At 58.8% G+C, this 19166-nt stretch overlaps 2 protein-coding genes across 6 annotated transcripts in view; one reads left to right on the forward strand and one right to left on the reverse strand.

Annotated features, from left to right (window-relative positions):
• Window positions 1–1566: 1566 nt before the first annotated feature.
• Window positions 1567–19155, reverse strand: TBKBP1 (TBK1 binding protein 1). Of its 5 annotated transcripts, XM_028499013.2 has the most exons (11): window positions 19082–19151; window positions 17770–17893; window positions 16837–17096; window positions 16306–16428; window positions 15967–16071; window positions 14741–14921; window positions 13958–14130; window positions 13722–13783; window positions 5042–5160; window positions 4095–4822; window positions 1567–3058 (listed from the first exon to the last, which is right to left on the reverse strand). In XM_028499013.2, the coding sequence occupies exons 3-11, from the start codon at window positions 17059–17061 to the stop codon at window positions 2930–2932; spliced, it is 1845 nt and encodes a 614-aa protein (XP_028354814.1). In that variant the 5' UTR covers window positions 17062–17096; window positions 17770–17893; window positions 19082–19151; the 3' UTR covers window positions 1567–2929. The 5 variants fall into 5 exon arrangements, with proteins under 5 accessions (XP_028354814.1, XP_023986147.1, XP_028354812.1 ...); XM_024130379.2 differs by lacking the exon at window positions 17770–17893 and having other exon boundaries at window positions 19082–19155; XM_028499011.1 differs by lacking the exon at window positions 19082–19151 and having other exon boundaries at window positions 17727–17812.
• Window positions 17934–19166, forward strand: part of LOC102992661 (translation initiation factor IF-2-like) — a 7415-nt gene continuing 6182 nt past the window's right edge. The window contains exons 1-2 of the mRNA XM_028498107.2: window positions 17934–17955; window positions 18441–19102. Coding sequence (XP_028353908.1) covers window positions 17934–17955; window positions 18441–19102 — 684 coding nt within the window. The remainder of the gene's footprint in view (window positions 17956–18440; window positions 19103–19166) is intronic.

The raw sequence follows: 19166 nt of genomic DNA on the forward strand, positions 1-19166 counted from the left end.
AGAGGCAGGGGTCGCCGCGGCCTGGTAGCTCTGGCTGTGAAATCAGAGATGAGGCACCTGCCACGCGCGCGCGCGCGCGCGCGCGCGCGCGCGCACACACACACACACACACACACACACACACACAGAGACACACACGCACACACACACGCACACACCGCCGCCACCACCATCACCACTACAGCTTCTGAAAGGAGCTCTTACTCTTCTCAGCTGATCGCCTGGCACAGCCTCTACGGGGACCCAGGAGAGAGGCAGGGGTCGCCGCGGCCTGGTAGCTCTGGCTGTGAAATCAGAGATGAGGCAGGGAGGCCTGAGGGGCAGCCGGTGGTTGAAGGAGAGACAGAGGGCAGTGGGGCCGGAGCTGGGATGTTGGGTGTTGGCCTTTCACCGGGCACTCGGGGATGAGCTCATGGACAGCTTGGTGTCTGTGAATCCTCCCCCACCCCCAGCCGTCCAGCTCTGGGTCTGTGCTGATGAGAGTGAATGGGTTCTTGGGTGTCTCCTCCAGCCTCAGCAGGATCGTCCCCCCCCCCCGCTTTGCTCCTGTGCAACTTCTCCCACCCTCCTAACCTGGGTGCTACCTTCCTCCACGGGAATTGACTGAGGTGGGAAAAAACCAGGGGAACCCATGTGCCAGAGGTTCCGGAAGCTTCTTTCCCAGGGCTTGTGAGAAACCATGTCCCATAGGGATGGCTGTTCTCACCTTTCCTGGCACGCAGGACTCAGCTGCAGATGGAATCCAGGTTGGATAAACTTTTAGAGGCTAGCTATAGTTGCCAACTGCAACAGAAGAGCAAGGGAGGCTGGGACGTCTCCCCATGGGGGTCTGCACCTTGGCACTGAATGGAAAGGGATGTTAGCCCTGGGTCTGGAGCTGAACCTTGGGCCTTCAATGAGCAACTGCCCCTGCCTTTTGTTTTTAAGTGAATCCTTGGCCAAAAGGGTCACGTGGAAATGAAAGGCAGCCAGAGTTGATGAATAAGTAACTCGGGCCCTTTCTGCAGACAAGAGGGCACAGCCCCAGCTGAGGCAGAAGTCATGGGTTCACGACCTGGCTCTGACCTCCCAGGCTATGGGACTTTTCAAGGCAGCTGCTGAGCCTGGAGCCCAGGCCCTCCCTGCTCTCTGACCCATAAGGACATGGATCCAAATGTTCCTTACTCTTTGAGGACCCAGTCTGGTTCATGGCACAAGAAATCATTTGATGAAAAAATCGTGCTACTGATAAATGAATCCCCAGGCTACAGCACCTCTACCTGCCAGACCTGCTGGGAGGGAAAATTCATGAGTCCCTGACATCTGCTCAGAGCTGGTCACGAAGACACCCTCTGCTGCTCCCTACCTGTTTCAAATAAAGTCAACGTCACAAGTCACCTGTAGCCACTCACATGCCTGCATCTCCAGAATCACCTTGGAACATGGGTGCCCCGTGCATCCCCTACTTGCCCAATGCCCACCCTCCCGTGGTTGTGGTTACTTGAGACAGTTTCCAAGACCTTCCGCTACAAGGGTTTCCTCCCCACCACAGCCACAGAGGGCACAGACCAAGCGCAGATGGAACAGGTAAGTTTTATTTGGACTTTCAACTTGTTCAGAGAGCTCAGGGGCCCCACTCCCCTCTCCAGTCCCCCATCCCCATTTCCCCTTCCTGGGGGGACACTCAAGGTACAAGGCCATGTGTCTCTGGAGTCCTCAGCCCCTTCCCTGCCCCCCACACCCCCTCACTCCCCTGCACTGAGGAGGGGGGGGGAGGGGTGTGAGGAGGTGGGGGACCTGGAAGAGTTGGATCAGAATGGTACATGCGCTGACAGTGGCGTCCACTGCCCGCACCGGGCTGGGACCCGAGAGGGGCTTGCCGTGGAGGGGGGCGGACTCATCGTGGGGCGGCAGGCTCTTGCGATAGCAAGCTCCACACCTCAGCCCTGGGGACCCCCTGGCCTCCTGCTTACCCGTCCTTCTGAGGGTTCGACTCTGAGGTAGATTTCACAGAGGGAATGTGGGTCTCTGGGGTGTGGGAAGGGGGTTAGCTCTTTTGAAGTTGATCTCCACAGCACCCTGGGCCCATCCTCAGGTTCTGGACTGGGAGGCGGGGCTGATGACACCCCCCCAGCTAACAGAGGCTGAGTCACACCCGGGCTCCAGGGCACCTGTGGTGTCGGACCTTGAGTGGGGTCAGGGTGCAGGGAAGCATCTGCCTTAACAATCTGTGCCTGGGTGCTGGGGGCTCCAGGAGGAGGGCCTGGGCCTGGGAGGCTGGCACAGGTAGTTCCCTAGCCTGAGGGTCATGGCGCCTCAGGGCAGCCCCTTTAGGCTGGATGCTCCCAATCCTCCAGGGTCCTCCCTCTCCTCTCCCACCCTCCCTGTTCCCCAGGGTGGGCACAGGGAGAGAACAGGGCTGGCCTGCAGGGAACGCGAGTCCCGACCTGCCTGTGGGAGGGAGAAACTGGCGTCAGTGTGCAGGGAAGGCTCTGAGACCCCACAGGGAGGCATTCCCTGGACACAGCCCAGCCTGAGAAAGATGGACATCTGGGGAGGTGCTAGGGGAGCTCCTGGAGTCTTCTGATAGCCTCCCCTCCCCGAGGCCCAAGCACTAGACACCTTCTTGGATCCAACCGTTTGAAAACAGAAAGGCAGAGGAAGAGGCTCGGTGGGATATGCCCCTTCCCACCCCAACCCTGATCCCCACCTGCCCAGCAGAAGCCAGGGAGCTGGGGAGAGCCTCAGCTGACCTCCTGGGAAAAGCCAGGGCTGAGTGGTGCCTGGACCAGGGAAGATGGCACACACGTTGACTCGGTAGCTAGTGGAGGTATCTGGGGGTCGCAAGGGGCAGGGGCCCCCTACGAGATTCATGCAGCATTCAAAGTGAGTGAGTGTTTGGGGGTGATGGGAGAAGGTGGAGAAACAGCCAGTGGGTGTGGGAGGCACCCTAGATCTTGCTGTTCTCCAGGTGAGAGTCAATGTGTTTGATGAGGGCATCATCGGGGTACCCGACAGGGAAACCCAGTTGGCAGAGGGGGCAGCTGCGGATATCAGAGCCCACTGTCTCCATCAGCAGCTGTGGGGAGAGAAGGGAGTCATTTATGGTCCACAACCCTCCCTCATGGTCCCCACATCCCAGCCTGCCCTTTCCTGGGACCCGAGGCAGGGAGGGCTGCAGCATGCAGAAGGCATCTGGGCACCCCTTCTCCTGTACCACCCCCTTCCTCCCCCTCCCTGACCACCTTCTACCAGTTTGGCATCCACTGCCCCGACCCCGGGCATAGTGTCCCCAGGAGGTGTGAATGGGGAGGTGGGTATGCTCAGCCTCCCAAGGCATCTGCGGTAATGAGGGAAGCCAAGACCCAGATATGCCCTCAGACTGACTAAGACACAGCTCTCAGATAACTCAAAGCAATGGATAATCCTAAACAATGTACAACCCCAAAATAATTTTCTGTCTGGCTTTGGAATATATTTTGGTCCTTTCAGGTGGCAAGAGTTGGCTCTGACATCCAGGAAACTCATTATTTCAGTGAAACGATGCAGCCGTGAGATAGGGTTGTCTTCTAGGACAGACAGAAAGGGGCAGGGGCTCTGAGGCCTGATGGACAGAACTGGATGAGCAGGCCTGTCCCTGTCCGGAACCAAGACCCATGGCATCAGCATAGCCTCCATCACCAAGTAATAGCAGATGTTTACTACTGAGCCAGGCACTGTGCAAGAGTGCTTTGGGCTCACTGCCTCCCTCTTAAGATCTCTAATGGCATTAGATAATAAATCATTGACCTCATTTTTGCAGATGAGAAAACTGAAGGCCAAGAAGATAAGTAACTTGCCAGAGGTCCCAAAGCTACTAAGTGGTGGAATCCAGAATCATAGCCAGGACTGTCACTCTAAAGACCCGGGCCTTTAACCGTGAAACTGAACAAGTTTTAATGGTGCGGGCCCCAATTCACGCCAACAAAAGGCCTCTGGAGAGAGAGGGGTTGCTGCGCCCCGAGAAGGGGGCGGTAACAAAGGAAGGGAGTCCCGCCCATCAATCAGGCGTGAAGAGGGCGGCGGCCCCCCCCACCCCCGCCGGGTCTGAGGCACGTGCGCACGTGCCCACTCACGTTGATGGACGGCCAGGACTGCGCGTGCTCGGCGTGGGTGTAGGCGGTGGCGGCGGGCGACTCCGGGATGGGGAAGCCCGCGCAGAACGAGGCGCAGCGGATGGCGCCAGCCTCCGGGCTGGGCGGGCTGATGGGCACGGCCCACTCCTCCTCCTCCGACGGCTGCTTCTCAAAGCGCAGGCGGATGCCCTCGAAGGCGCGCCGTGGGCTGAGGGGCCGGCCGGGGCCGTAGAGCTCGCTGCCGTAGGCCCGCGGCTTGGGCAGCGTGGCCGCCTCAGCCTGCAGCCAGGGCGGGGAGGCGCCCGCGTAGCCCGCGCCCTCCGCCATCTCCGAGTAGCTGCGCCGGCCCTGGAAGCCGGCCTTCACGTGGTGGCTGGGCGGCTTGGCGTAGGCTCGCTCGGCCAGTGTCCTCTCCCCGGGCTGCGGGGGTGGTGGGGGCCGGGGCTGCGGGGCCGGGCAGGTGGGAGGCCCTGGGGAGCGGCACTGCGGGCTGGGGGACTGGCACGGCGGCGGCACCGGCGAGCGGCGCTGCGGGACGGGCGATGGGCAGGAGGGCGAGGCCGGCGAGCGGCGCTGCTGGGGCGAAGGGCAGGGGGGCCCGGGAGAGCGGCGCTGGGGGACGGGGGACTGGCACGGGGGGCAGTGGGGCGCCGCTCGGGCCGGCGGGGAGTGCGAGGGACACTGGGGGGCCGGGGAGTGGCGTTGCAACAGCGGCGAGTGCCTCTGGCCTAGAAGAGAAGGGGGACAGTGGTGGGGAGAGAAGACGTCAGTGCTGGGGAAACAGGGCCTTGCCGGCGACCAGTGCCCACCCACTCTCCTCCGAACGCGAGTGGAAAAGGCCTGGGCACGGGGGAAGGAAGTGAAGGGTGGTCCCCGGATGCAGGACGGTGGCCATAGCTGCCCCCTCCTTCCGGGTCCAGCTCCAGGCCTCCCCTGCCCCATCTCACCGCCACTCCGAGCCTGCTCCTGCAGCAGAGTCCTCAAGATCCTCCCCTGCAGGGAACTCAACTCCCGAAGCCGGCCCAGCTCCTCTGTCAGCTCCGTGTAAGCCAGCGCCAAATTCACCCTGAAGGACACCCAGTCACCCAGGTCAAGGCTTGACCCCAGCCTGCCCTGACCCTGAGGTCAGAGGGCAGGGAGTGGGGGAGAGGAGAAGGGAAATGGGTTTACTGCCACAGCTGTGGAGAACTGCCTCTGCCCCAGCATCTGGCCCTCCCATCCCCTCCCCTCCCAGGCCCTCCTAGCCCCGCTGCAGAAATTCTCTTGGGCTTTAAGGGCCACCTCAAACGGAGCCTCTTCCAGGGAGCCCTCCCCCGATCCCGAACCTTACCTTGGGCTAGGGCAGTGGTTCCCAGACTATGGGCTGGGGATAGAGAGCTCAGTGATTTCAAGGGATCCCTGAAATTGTGTATTCACTGAGCATTGTCTGTGGCCTGAACACATCTCATACAGGTATGTGTGAATGTTTTTCTAATCTGTGCAGAAGCTGTGGTGACAAATAAAACACAGATTCATCAGAAAGCTGCACTGAATTTATAGTAGGTTTTGTCCCTGTGAATTTTCTCAAAGAGCTCATGGTAATAGTTTAAGTGCAATCTGTGTATTGGGGACAGGGGGTGCCTGAGGAGTCCTCACCTTTGAAAGATTAGGGACCACTGCTGCACAGCCTATGAAGAGCCCCATTCCATAAGTGAAGGCATGGCCTTCTAGCTTGGCAGAGGGGCCAACTGATAAACTTGAACCCAAGTCTGCCTATTTCCAGGTCCACTGCTCTGGCTTCCACCTCAAAGCTGCCTCTGAGCTCCATTCAGCCTTGCAACTCCCAGGATCATCAGGGAACCCTTTACATGGAGCTGTTGTGCACCGAACACCTCCAGGGGGCGCCACTCACACTAAGCACCTAACACAAGTTGCCTTGTTCTGGAACTTCACTGGGAGTTCCTCAAAGTTGGGGTCTATATCACCGTATTCGTATTCCCAGCATCTTGTCCAGGGTCTGGTACCCAGGAGCTGTTCAGTAAGTGAATATTGAATTGAGCCTCTCTATCCATTTTTCTCTCTTCCCTTTTTTTCCTCGCACTTCGTGCTCAGGCCTCCTGGGCACCCACCCTCATGGAGCTGGAACAGACTTAGCAAAGACTTCAACCACTTCCTTTTCTCTTCCTTTCTCTTTGGGTCCCTGTGACCCAGAATCACTGAAGGTTATCATTCTCAGCACTGCCCCCCCCCCCACCCCAGCCTGCACACCTCCAAGGAGCCTTTCCTGATGTCACATGAGGCTCTGCCATGGCCTTGGGTCACTGCTTTCATCTCTGATCTGGGGTTGGACCGATCCTGGGAAGCAGGGGATTTTGTTTCCTCAGATCTTGCCCCCTCAATCCAGAAGGGACTCTGGAACTTTGTGGAAGTTGGAGCTGGAGGGAAGTGGCAGGCAGAGGCTTGGCCAGTCCAGAGGGATTTCCTCACAGGGGAGGCCCTCTTGCCCCAGTAGCTGAAGGGCCCTGGGCAGCAAGGAGAGGAGGGTGGAGGGAGTTCTCCAGAACCTGAGGGCCCTGTCCTTATCCCATGGTAATGGACGTGTGAGAGAGGATGTATGTGAATGGGAGGGAATGAAGGGAGGTGTGAGACCACTGTGATGGGTGTGAGGAACAGGGTGAGTGAGTGTGTGTGTGTGTGTGTGTGTGTGTGTGAGACCCCGGAGAAAAGGAGGGGAAGTTGTGAGGTTAGGGCTTCAGAGGGCAGGAAAACCTGAGGTGCAGAGGGGAGATGATGACTGAACTCCCTCGCTCTCCACTCACTGGCGGGCTCTCTCTCGCTGCCTTCCTAATCCTGGGGCAGAGCTGGGTGGAAGGGAGAGCCCCTCCCAACACAAAGCTATTTTTAACCCATCTGGACCAAAGCCAAATTCTTGCAAATAGGCTGGGATTCTGGGGGACAAGCCCACTTCTAAAGGCGGGAGAGTGCCCTCTACCAGTCTGATGGTGGACAGGGATGGACAGGAGCAGAGAGGAAGGAGTCCTTTTGGGAGCCCTTGCCAAGGTGCTGCAGCCTCTATCCCATCACATTTCAGCCGTCGTGTGTCCTATGTTCCCCCACCCTCTTCTTCAGCGTGGGTCTGTGGGAAGAAATGGCATTGCCCTCATCAGACTGGGAGGCCAGTCTGTGTCCCACATTAAATTGGGGACTTCCCAGTGGAAGGCTCCCCTCTTCAAACCGAGGGAATCTGAGGGCAGGAGCTGCGTCTCCCCCACTCAGACTGGGGGCTTTTGGAGGCTCATGCTAGCCCCTTAGTGGTGGGGGCAGGAGGGAGCCCTGGGCAGGGCACTGATGGAACATCCCCTCTGGCCGAGCAACCAGTTTCTCTCCCTGTCCGCCTTCACTGCTGTATCTCAGGTGACAGATACAGGTGGTCGCCTTCACACCCTGCCTCAGAGATCTCACCTGCCACACTCAGTTGCCAGGCCCCATCTCTCCCCGCTTGCCTTCCTCCCCATGTCAGGAGCTACCCCAGTTTCCACTGCCCAGCTCCTGGCACCCTCCTCGCAGCAAAACAGGGCAAGAGGAAATGGAAGGGAGAAGGCCCTCGCCCAGAATGCCCAGCCCTTCTTCCAGCTCTGACCCTGTGTCCTCCTGAAGCTCCAGGCAGCCCTTGCAACGACCTCTGAGACCCCGGGCAAGGTGGGGGGACCCGACCTCCTAATGCGCCATGGCCCTGTGGGACCTCCGCCTTCATCGGGTGTCTCTTCGTCTCTTCCCACCTCAAGATGCGCAGGCCCAGGCTGCTAAATGCTCTAACAACCTGAATGACTCACATTAGAAAACACTGCCAATTCAGTGGGAAAAAATCTCCACCTCACAACACAACCAAGAGTTGCACACGTGCACCTGAATACACGTTCCACTTCCTGGCTTCCTGGCCCACACCTGAGTGCTATCTTCCACCATCACGGCTGTTTGGGAAGGATGGGTCAGGTGAACGGCAGCAGCCAGCTGCATTTGGGTGCTTCTTCATTGCTTAAATTATGGGGGAAAATCCTGTCTGAGTCTCTCAGAACTTGGGAAGGACTCAGGGAGAAAAGAATCATAAATAATCTGTATGAGCCCTTATGGGCCAGGCATTGTGCTAAGAATTTAATCTTCACAACAACCCTACAGTGTTACCACTCTTATTATCTCCATCTTCACAGATAAGAAAACTGAAGCTTACAGAGGTTAAGTCACTTGACCAAAGCCATAAAGCCCAGTAATAGTGGAGTTGCTGGAATGGGAGCTCCCGTCTCCTGGACTCCAAAGTCGAGGCTACCGACCACTAAGCTATCTACTGCCTTCCGAAAGGATCAGGGAAGGGGGGAAAGGAGAGGTGGGAAGGCAGCAGGAGGGAAAGATGAGGAGGAGGAGGAAGAGGCTGGGGACCTGCAACGTGGCCTGGGAGCCCTGAGCATCACCAGCCCTGCCCTGGCAGGGGAGAGGAAGGTGCTAGACACGTGTGGAAGTGGAAGGACAGGGTTTATATTAAGAGGCCGGGTCAAGGTCACAGAGCAGTGGTGGCACAGAGCAGGGATTCAAACAGGCTCTTGGCACCTCAGCCTGCTGAGCTGGCACGTTCGGAAGAGCCAGAGTGCAAATGGCAGCGTTGGCAGGAAAGAGGGCTCCCACCACTGCCAACCTTTCCACCCTTTGTTGACTTATCCTTTCATTCATTCTTTCCACGAATAATTGAAGGAGCTCAAAAATTCATCTGGAAACAATCATCTTCACTGTTACTGACAAAGCAACTGAGATGAGAAAGGTTAGAGACCTAAGCGTCTGCCCCTATAAAAGGCCTCTTTCTGCCCCAAACCAGCTGGGAGACGCGTGGGCTTCCGAGTGCAGTGTCTTCCCCGGGGAGGTTCACTGGGTGCCCTGTGCTGCGCTGGAGCCTCCGTGAGGATGCGGATTTGGATGCAGACACAGATGCGGCAGGGTCGAAATTCAGACCAGCACTGGGTCATGGGATTAGAACTAGGGATGGGTGGGCTCAAGGTCAGGATTAAGGCTGGGGTCGGGGTCAGATCAGTTCATTTTCAGTCAGGATTGTAGATGGAGCTGGGGGCAGGATGAGGGATAGGGTTACAGGGAGGGATGGGATCAGTATTAGGGTTAGGACTGGGGTAAGGATCAGAGCTGGTCATGTGGTCAGAATCCCTGGCTGACAGAATCAGCAGGAAAGCAGAAATCCAGCATCCCCACCCCCTCCATCCTTGCCCAGAGCTGCCCCCTGCTGCCCCCAGCCACCTCACCCCCGCGGGGGAATTGAGGGACCCAACTTCCCGCCACCCACAGGCACACCCAGCATCAGTCTTCCCACCCGGCCCGACCCTCAGGGAGGGGACCACAGGCACTGGGCCGGGGAGGGACTTGAGGTTGCGGGCCGGGCGAGGAGGAAGTCGCATGCAACAACCCAGCGCTCCACCACTTCCTTTCAGGCGCCTTGAGCCCCTTTACTCTCCTCGGCCAGCTATGACTTGCGGTCCACAGAGCCCAGCTCTTCATGACAGTCCCTGCCATGCTTCCAGCTCAGCCAGATGTTCTCTGTGTCTAGAAAGCCTCCCTAGATACAACCAAACCGAGAGGCTCACAGCAGGGCTAGGAACCAGAGTCCCCATTTCGGTTGGGGGGGCCCACACATCCCAATTTGCCCAGGGCTGTCCTGGTTCACAGGAGTCACCTGGCATAATTATTAATAGGGCCCCCTTTCACTTTTAAAAATGATCAGGTTTAGTCAACAAATCATCTGGCTGCCCCTCATATAAGGGCCTCCTACTTGGATAAGAATGTGAACCAGAAAAACACCACAGAGGTACCGTCACCCCATCTGCTCAGGACCTGTTTGGAATTTGCACTTAACTTCTCTGATTACTTCTTTGTAACCTTGGTTTGCTCAGCTGTAAAAGAGGACAATACTGTCACACATGTTTTGGTGAGAATCAAATGAGATTTTGTAGGTAAACTGCCTCGCAGTGTCTGCTGTAGATGAAGACTCAGGGAAGCGCCTAGGAGACGGGTGGAGAAAGGGGGAAACCAGTTTTGATCCTTTTCTGGAGATACCAGCTCATTGAGTTTGGTTTGAATGAGGGAAGGACGTGGAGTTCCCCATCGAGTGAGAGAGCGTGGGTAAGAGCTGCTCTCTGCCTCCCTGGCAGGGAAAGGGTCAGAGACAGTTCAAAGCCCACCAACCCCTCAGACCACAATTAGATGGGCGTGGTGGGCCCCAACTTCAGAACCCCTCCCCACCCTTGGGGAGCCCCGAGGCTGCAAGCGCTCAGGGCTTAATTCCTGTGGGCCGGGTACCCAGGCTGAAGGAAATTTGAAAGAAAGGAAGTAGGGAGGGTGAGAAGCGTGAAGGGGGAGGCCCTGGGCCCGCTGGTTCTGGGGCATGAGACTAAGCTCAGGGTACACGGGGGTCTCCGACTTCCGTCCTGACCCCCCCCCACTCTGCCCTTGACCTCTGTGCAGAGTTTCCATCCTCTCTCTCCGAGTTCACACTTCTCCCCCACCACTAACCGCAGCCCACGCAGAGGCTTGTGGGTGGAGAGAGGGGTGGGGGGTGGGCGGAAAAGCACCCAGGCTGCAACACTGAGCCCCCCACGTTGGGGAGACAGGCCTCTAGTCCCCCCCTCATCACTCGTACCAAATCCCCATCTTCTCACATGGTGCTCCCCTCATGGATGTACCCCCTCCCTCACTGGCCCCCATTCCCCTCACTGAGCCCCCTCAAGGAGCCCCCTCTCCACAATCTCCCTTCCACCCTCAGCGCTGGCCACACCCTCAGGAAGGCCGCACTCAGGACTTGTGACCCCGAGTGGGGCCCAGAGGGAAGGAGGCCATGGGTTCTGCACCTCTCACTTGGCTGGGACCCTCCTGGGGTCCTCAGCTCCCTGCACATCCTCAGGAGCAGGTGGTCTCCACTCCTACCTCCTCCTTCATTACTGCCTTTGGCCCCTGAGTCACCCTCCGCGGCTCTTCCTCTGGGGCAATTTGTCCCCCTGGGCACCGACCACCAGATGCTGGGCTGACCAAAATGCAGGGAAATCTTGACCGGAGGTCAGACCTGGAGGGTGGCAGTCTGGTCTAGGTGCCCATTTTCAGAGGAACATTGATGACCTGGACTTGTGAGTCAGGGGCTGGGATGGGAGGGACTGGAAGCCTTGGGGCTGGGGCTGCCTCCCAGGACTGCCCCCTCAGCACCTGGGGGACTCACTGTGGGTTATCAATAGAGGCGGTGGCAGTACGAGGGAGGGCGTGTGAACAGCCAGGACTCCCACAGTGAAACTGGCCACCTGGAGGCATCCACACTGAGACGGGGGCACCTCTCGGGGGTACACAGGGTTCCCACAGAGGACTCGGCTGGACTCAGGAACCTCTGTGGCTCCCTCTTTAGCCTTCACACCTCCATCTGGATAATCCACCCCTGCAGTCCTCTCCTAGGAAGGTCCACATGTAAAATTCCCACTAGCCTGGAGGGTCAGGCAGAAGTAGAAGGAAAAGGAGGGGCTGGTGGGGGAAAAGGAGCTAAGAGCAGGTGACTGAGGCCTCCTCAGGTGGGAGGACGGGGAGGGAGCACTCGGGAAGCGGCTTATTACCAAAAGGAGCTGAGTTTATAAGAAAATAAAACTACCCGGGGGAGTGAGGACTTCCTCTGAGAATTAACTCTTGCCAAGCTGAGGCTGTCCAGAGATGCCTGGCCTGAAAGGAAGTGTGAAGCTGGGCAGGCAGGGCCCAGCCGGCTCTAGGGGTAGACATCCAGGAGGCCCTGATGCAGAGCCCAAGCCATGGAGACCAAGGGGAGGAGCTGGAGGTCACCTCTGGTAGGACCAGCCCCGGAGCAGAGCCCAGCTCCCTCTGGCCAAAGGGACATGGTCGGGGGTGGGGGCGTGCATTGGGGTGCGAAGGAAAAGGGGCTGTCCGGGCCAGAATTAGTGGCATAGACGATATGACCTCCAAAAGCATCTGCAAGAGGGGTTCTCTTCTACTCACTCACTCACGTGGCCCCTCGGGACCCACCCCCCCTTCTCTGCCTCCCCCACATCACCTTCTGCCACTTCTCCCAGCAACGACGGACCTCTGAGCCCATGAGGGAAACCTGGGGCCAGACAGGTGAAGTGGGCAAAGCTAAGCCACTCGGCGTCCCAGGAGGGGTCCCTGAGATTCGAAACCTGGCTGTTCAGACTCCAGCCAAAAAAAATCCTCTCTCTGGGTTCAACCAATTGAGGGAGGCTTCACTGCTGGTCTTCTAAGAGGGAGTTGGATTCAGTGAGCCATAAAGGGCCCCACGGTGTGACTTTAGGGGCAAGCTAGGATTCTAGAATGTGTGTGTGTGTGTGTGTGTGTGTGTGTGTGTGTGTTTTCTGGGTCTGGGCACACGGGCTAGGATGGACCCTAAGCCCCAAGCTAGGATTCTAGAACGTGTGTGTGTGTGTGTGTGTGTGTGTGTGTGTGTGTGCGCGCGCGCGCGCGCTTTCTGGGTCTGGGCACACGGGCTAGGATGGACCCTGAGCCCCAGCCACAAGCTAGGGTGGACCCTCTCTGCAGAGGCCCCTAACAGCTGAGGGGTCCCACCCATCAGTCCCACACACTGGGTTCTCACTCCCCAGCTATCACAGCCCCACCCAGGCCTTCAGCCCAGGGTGCAGAGGGAGGTGACAGGTACCCCCAACCGGCCAGAAGCCGGGAGGAAGGTGAGGAGGGAACCTGCTGGGAGGAGGACCGGGGGTCCTGGAGATGGGTGTGTGGTGTGGTTGAGGGTTAGCTCCTGCCCTCGCTGGGCCTCAGTGTTCCCCTCTGATGAAAGTAGGGAGTCTGTGCCACACGTCTCATCTTAGGGGAGAAGGCTTAGGCGGAAGGAGGTTTGTGCTCTATTTCTCAGAAAGTGGGAGAGGACGAGTTTGGGTGCGGATGTGAAAGGCACCAGGCTCGCTGCTGCCAGGCTGCGCTCACCCTCTCCCTGGCTGCCCAATGCTGCCCCAGAGGACTGGGCTCCACACTGACATAGCTCCCTCCCCACCTACTGCTGCCTCTCTTTAATGGCAGGATCCCCAAGGGACACCCCAGCATAATACGTTCTAATTCCCTGCATGCTGCTGTATGAACTCAAGGAAGTCCATCCTCTCCTAAGCCTCAAGCTTTCCCTCTCCTGAGGTAGGAGACGAGGCACCACAAACCCTAAAAGAGATCATCTCCTTCCTTCTTGTCAGGGAGGAGAGGGTTAACCCAAGCGGCTGGGCCTTGTTACTGGGATAGAAAATGGGCCCCAGAGAGGCCCCAAAACTCACCAGGGGACACTGAACATAGCAGCAAAGCTGCTGAGGAAGTCTCTTTCAACACCTGACACCTCGAGAAGACACAGACCTGGGTGCCAGAGGAAAGCAAAGGGAACCTCCCAGAACCTGAGCACCTCCAGAAGCCCACCTCCTTCCTGTGAAGGGCGCAGAGCCACACAAGCGACCCAAACCTCACAGCCCTGACAGCGTGGAAGAGAGGTCCCCCAAACAATGTGGAGGGGGAGGAGAGAATCAAAGGGGGAACCTGGAAAATGCCATCCCTGGGGGTGCAGAGGGTTAAGAGGAAAAGGATTACAGAGTGACTTACTGATCATCCCCAACTCTTTTCACCCACGCCATGTCACGCTCTGACTGGCTGGAGGCCAGATCCTAAGGGAAAGATCGAGCAGTCAGACCCCAACCTCACCTTGCCTAAACTTCCCTTCTTTACCATTCCCAGGGCTGGTCTGTACTCAGTGAGGAAGTCCCAGATCTCTAAAGTTGTTTCCAGCAGCCCCCAGGTGCCAGAGCAGGGGCCCCAGGTCAGCGCCCCCCCCTTTTTACCTGGGCCCGGGTCTCCTGCAGCTGCTTCAGCTCCCCCTGCAGCCGCTCACACTCGGCCTGGAGCTGCTCCTCCCGAAGCTGAGCCCCCCGGGCCTCTCCCTGGGCAGCCTCCAGAGCCTCTTCTAGCTGCCGCCGCTCCAGCTCACTCATACTCGGCGTGGGGCCTGGCCAGCCTGCCGGTAGAGGAAAGGACAATGTCAGGCTGGAACCAGCTGCTGGACACCCTCCACCCACTCCCAGATCAATACAAAATGAAACAGGTGAGAACTGCAGCATGAAGGATCCAAGACAGACATCCAGAGGGTAGATATCCCAGGATGAGAGAGAGACCTATACTGAGGGCAGAGGGGAACGATGGGCTGAGCTGCTTTTTCTAATCTTTCTGGAGGCCTGGGGAGAAATAAGACGGGCTCTGGAAGGGTTTTCCCCACCCAGACTCAAGTCTGAAAGTATCCTCAGGGGCCTCTCCTAATCACAACGGAAGACTGGCGGAGGGGACTCTGGGTGGGGCCGCCCTCTGCTGGCACATACAGGAATTGCATGGGAGAGCCTGGGAATGAAGGAGTTAAGGGGGGGGATGTCAGTGGGGGAAACTGGGGTAATAGTTGATGAGGTGAGGGGACAGTTGGTAAGGAGGGATGAGGTGATTATGGGAGAAGTTTAAGACATTGTAACGGGGTGTTGACTATCAGTCTGAAACACTGGAGGTGTCCAATGGTGTTGAAATGGGGGGCTGGCTTGGGAACTTCAGAGTATGGAAATCAGGGGTGGCTGAGATCTCACCGTGACTCAAGCCAGATCCGCCTCTTAGTGCCAAGTAGTGCAGGTCCAGATCAGCACAGGGCGGGGCAGGGGCAGGTGGGGGGCTCAGGCTGGGGAAGGCTGCATCCCGGAGGCCTTGTTGCTGCCGCAGCTGCTGCTCCAAACCACAGATCTGCCGCAGGTGGGTTTCCACCAGGGCCCGCTATGGGGGGGGAGACAAAGGGGTGAGGGTCTGCGTCAGGTCAGGGCACCCCTATGGGCCGCCCAAACCCAGAACTTCTCCATGTCTGGGTATCCATCACCCCCCTAAACTGAGCAGAGACCCCATGTCACATATCCCAACTCCACTCCCCAAGTGGCCATGAGTCTCCTCTCCCAGCAACTGCAATGCAGATGTTTCTGGCTACTGCCCCTTGCAAGATCAGAGTTAATGCCTCTTCCTTGTCACTAACACGCAGAGACACTTATAAGAACACTCAGCCCCCTGTCCAGACACCCCCCCCCCGCCACCTCAGGAGCATAATAATTTCCATTTGCATATGTCACTTAACCACTTTGGGCTTCACCTACCTCACCTATAACATGGGACTAACCACACCTACCTCTTAGGTAAGTTTGTTACGAGGATTAGAATGAGTAAATATATCTAAAGAGATAAGAATGATGCCTGGCACACAGTTAAGTGCCTGTAAGTGTTTGTGATTGTTAAGTCAAAGCATTTTTTACACGAATGCCCAACAGCTCAGCAATGTTGTTATTATTTGCCCCACTTTTCAGAGGCAGCACAGAGGCTAAGTGACTTGACCCAGCTGACAGCTAGGAGTCGTCAAGAGACCATACCTCCTGATTCCGACACCTGCCCGCCTGCTCACACGCATGGCTATACCCTGACTCAGAATCACACACAGGCCAAGGCCCATCCCAGCAGCCACGAACACTTTCAGTCACCTCTGCCCTCACCCACACAACCTTCCAGCTCAGTGCTATAGGCGCAGGGTCAACGCAGCGTGAGCACCAAACATACACACAGATTCACAGTGTTCTACAGGGCTACTCACATAGTCACCTCCTGTCACTGCATGGCCAGGATGTACACAGAGTCACTCACAACCTGTATGATACATACAACCCCACTCACCAGGCCAAATGGGCACTCACTCATGGACAGACACGAACACGGTGGGGTGCATTCCACAAGCACACAGCCAAGGTCACACCCTCAAGCACCCGGGCTCCCTGGACCTCACCATCTCCCCCAGCTCCGTCTCCAGGTCACTCTTCTCCACGCAGAGCTTCTCGTAAGCCTGGATCATCTCCCCGAGCTGTTCTTCCTGCTCCTTATTCTTCTGCAACTGGATGGGGCCCGGAGGGGGTGCAGTGCAGCCAGAGTCAGGCCCATCTTGACTTGGGGGCAGAGCAGCACGCTGTGCCTCCCACCCCCACTCCCAGCACCCAGTAGAGGGGTAGGAGGAGCTGCAGCTAGTTCTAGGGAGGACCATAGCCATCTCTGATCAAGGAGATGGAAGGTCAGAGGCTGGGGAGGTTATCAGAAATGGACTGGAGCAAAGAGCTCAGGGAGGGCTCACCTCGTGCTGGAACTGGTTGAGCCGTTGCTGCAGGCTGACTTTCTCCACCTCCAGCAGGGAGCCATCCTTGATTTCATACAAAGAGAAGCCGTGCTCCTCTCCAAAGTCATTGATCAGTGGGTACTGCGGGTGGGGCAGGCCCTCAGGAGAGCTTCAGCCTTGCTGTGTCCCCATCCCACAACCTGCGTCAGAATCCTCGCCTCTCCCTCCCCACTCCAGTGGGATCTGTACATCCTGATTCCTATGGCCCTGTAGGCATCTCCCACCAACCAGATCTTTTTAAGATCCAAGGTCCAGCACTCCAAAGCGGATCCCTCCTGATCCTTTCCTGATTGGTGCTGGGGTTCCAGAGCTCCCATCCGTCCAGAGCAGCCACAGCCCTCGTGAGGGATCCTCAAGTTCCCAAGAGTCTGTACCCTGACCCCTCTTTTGGATCCCTGGAATCTCTGCCGGATCCCCAGTTCCTGCCACCCAGCAGCCCCCTCCCCTGTCACACACACAGCCAGACCCCCGTCATCTCCAGGTTCTGACCTTAATCTCGTAGACTTTGAGGCGGCGGCGGAGGGTGGCATTCTCCCTCTCCAGGCCCCCCAGCCGCTCTTTGATGTCTCCATAGGCTGTGATCAGGGCAAAGTGGGAGGCGGAGCACATGTCCCCCCCCAGCGAGGGGTCTCCAGGGGCATCCAGCCACACTTCACTGGGCCCCAGGGCCTCCTGGGTCAGGATGCTGATGTCATCCTCAAACATGGACTCCATGGCAAGGGCCTGGGCCACGGCCCGCCCTGGGCCTCCTGGGAGAGCAGGAGCAACGAGCAACGGTGGAGAGGGTGGCCCAGAGCTTGTCCCTAATACCCCTTGTCCTGGCCTGAGGAGCTCTGCGGCCAGCTGAGATGCAGCCTGGTCCTGCCCCCATGTCTCACAGCCCCCTCCCAGACTCCTCTTCTCTGCGAGATGCAGCCTGGTCCTGCCCCCATGTCTCACAGCCCCCTCCCAGACTCATCTTCTCTTCTCTGCTGCCATTGGGGGAAGGAGCTAGGACCAGACGGAGGTGGGGGGGGAGCAGTGACAAATAGGGACAAGTAAGCGAGGCCAGCAGCAGGGAAGGGCTCCTTCCAGAACCCAGGGAGAACTGTGGACAGGAGAGGGCTGCCTTCCCAGCACACAGGGCCCAGATGGGGCCTGCCTTGACTCACTCCTCAGCCCCTTCTCCACCCCAGGCCTCACTTCCCCAAATACCTCTCTTCCAAGCTCCTCATGCCAGGCCTCTGGCACCCCGGCCCCTCCCTAAGGAAGGCCCAGTGCTTCTGGGAGGGTCAGCCCCACCACCGTCAGAACATCCTCTGCTGGGCCCCCGCCCAACTCCCGGGCTTCCTCCTCTAGGATCCCAGAGTTCAGGAAAAGGAAGTGCTTCCCCCACTCACACTGGCAGCTGTGGCAACCCTCCAGGCCCTCCTCACCCCTGACCTGGGACCCACAGGAGGTCATCGGCTGAGGGTCTGAGGGTACACAGAGGGGAAGGGGGCTCTGGGAGAGGGCCAGGCGCAGGTGGAGAGGGCTGACAGAGAATTCCGAAGCCTGGTCTGTGTGCCTGCACAGAGGGAAATGGGGAGCCCTGAGAGGGGGCAGGAATGACTCAGGGCTCCCGAAAGAGTAGGCGAGGGGGTGCGTGTGTACTTTTCCTGGCCCTGTTTGTGAATGTGTGTCTGTGGTTGCTATGTGTGGGGGGAATGTGTGTGTCTGTGAATGAGTGTAGGTGTGTCACAGTCAATGAGTGCCTTAGCGGGGCTGCGGGCGGGCGGGGCGGGGGGGGGCCGGTCGGAGGGAGTGGGGAAGTGGCCAGGAGGCCGTGTGTGTTTGTGTGCGCGTGTGTGCACGCGTGCGTGAGCGTGTGTGAAGGGTGGGCACGTTCGGGGCCGTGTGTCACGTGAGGCACTATGGGAATGTCCGAGGTGTGTGCGCGCGAGCCAGAGCGTGTGTGCGCGTAGGAGAGGGGTCTCCCGAAGTGTGAGTTGAGGCAGTGGGGTCCGCGACCTCCCCAAATCGGGCAGCAGGAGCCTGGGGTGGAGAGGGCCCAGGCCCCAACAACTGCCCCGCCTTAAGTGCCAGGGAAACTCGTGTGACCGGGTCTGAGTAAGGAGTGTGTGCGCGTATTTGTACGGCTGGCCCCACCTTTAACCCTCTCCTCTCCAGGCCCATCCCCTCTCCCCAAACTCCGCTCGTCCGCGCTCACCACACCCGCCCAGACCCCCGGCTGGCCGGCCACCTTGGGCCCAACCCCACTAGCCGGGGCTCTGGCCCCTTAGCGGCCGCGACCAGTGTTTGCTTCCCCTGCATCCCTCCCTCGGCCCAGCGACCCCGCGCGAGAGCGACAGCAGGCGGATGGGGAGGGGGTGCCTCCTCGGCCCCGGGTCCCTTCTGCGGTCCCTTTAAGAGCCGCCCTTTAAACCCCTTTAGCTCGGCGGACAGAAACTGTCGCCCCTCCCCTCTCAGGGGCCGAGACCAGGCAGCCCCCTCCCCCACTGCCGGCCGAGCCCCGGGGCCCCAGTCCACCGTCGCCGGGCCGGGGAAGGGGCTCTGGAGGCGGTGCGGCCCGAGGAGCGGCGGAGGAGGAGGAAAGGGGGAATGCGGGCTGCCGACGCCGGACCCTTCCCCTCCCCGCCACCCTGGGCCAGCTGCGGGCCAACCTCCCGCCCCCTCCTCAGGTCCACCCCGCGACCCACAGGGGCCGGCCCTGGACGCCGTTCCCCTCCCCCCGCCCAGCCCAGCCGGGACTCACAGCTGCTGCCGGTTCCTGCTGGTAATCGCAGCTTACCCCCTCCGCCTGCTCCCTCCCCAGATGGGCACCGGTGCCCCCACCCCCC

The sequence above is a fragment of the Physeter macrocephalus genome, chromosome 14, assembly GCF_002837175.3.
Source record: "Physeter macrocephalus isolate SW-GA chromosome 14, ASM283717v5, whole genome shotgun sequence".
Classification (NCBI taxonomy): Eukaryota; Metazoa; Chordata; class Mammalia; order Artiodactyla; family Physeteridae; genus Physeter; species Physeter macrocephalus.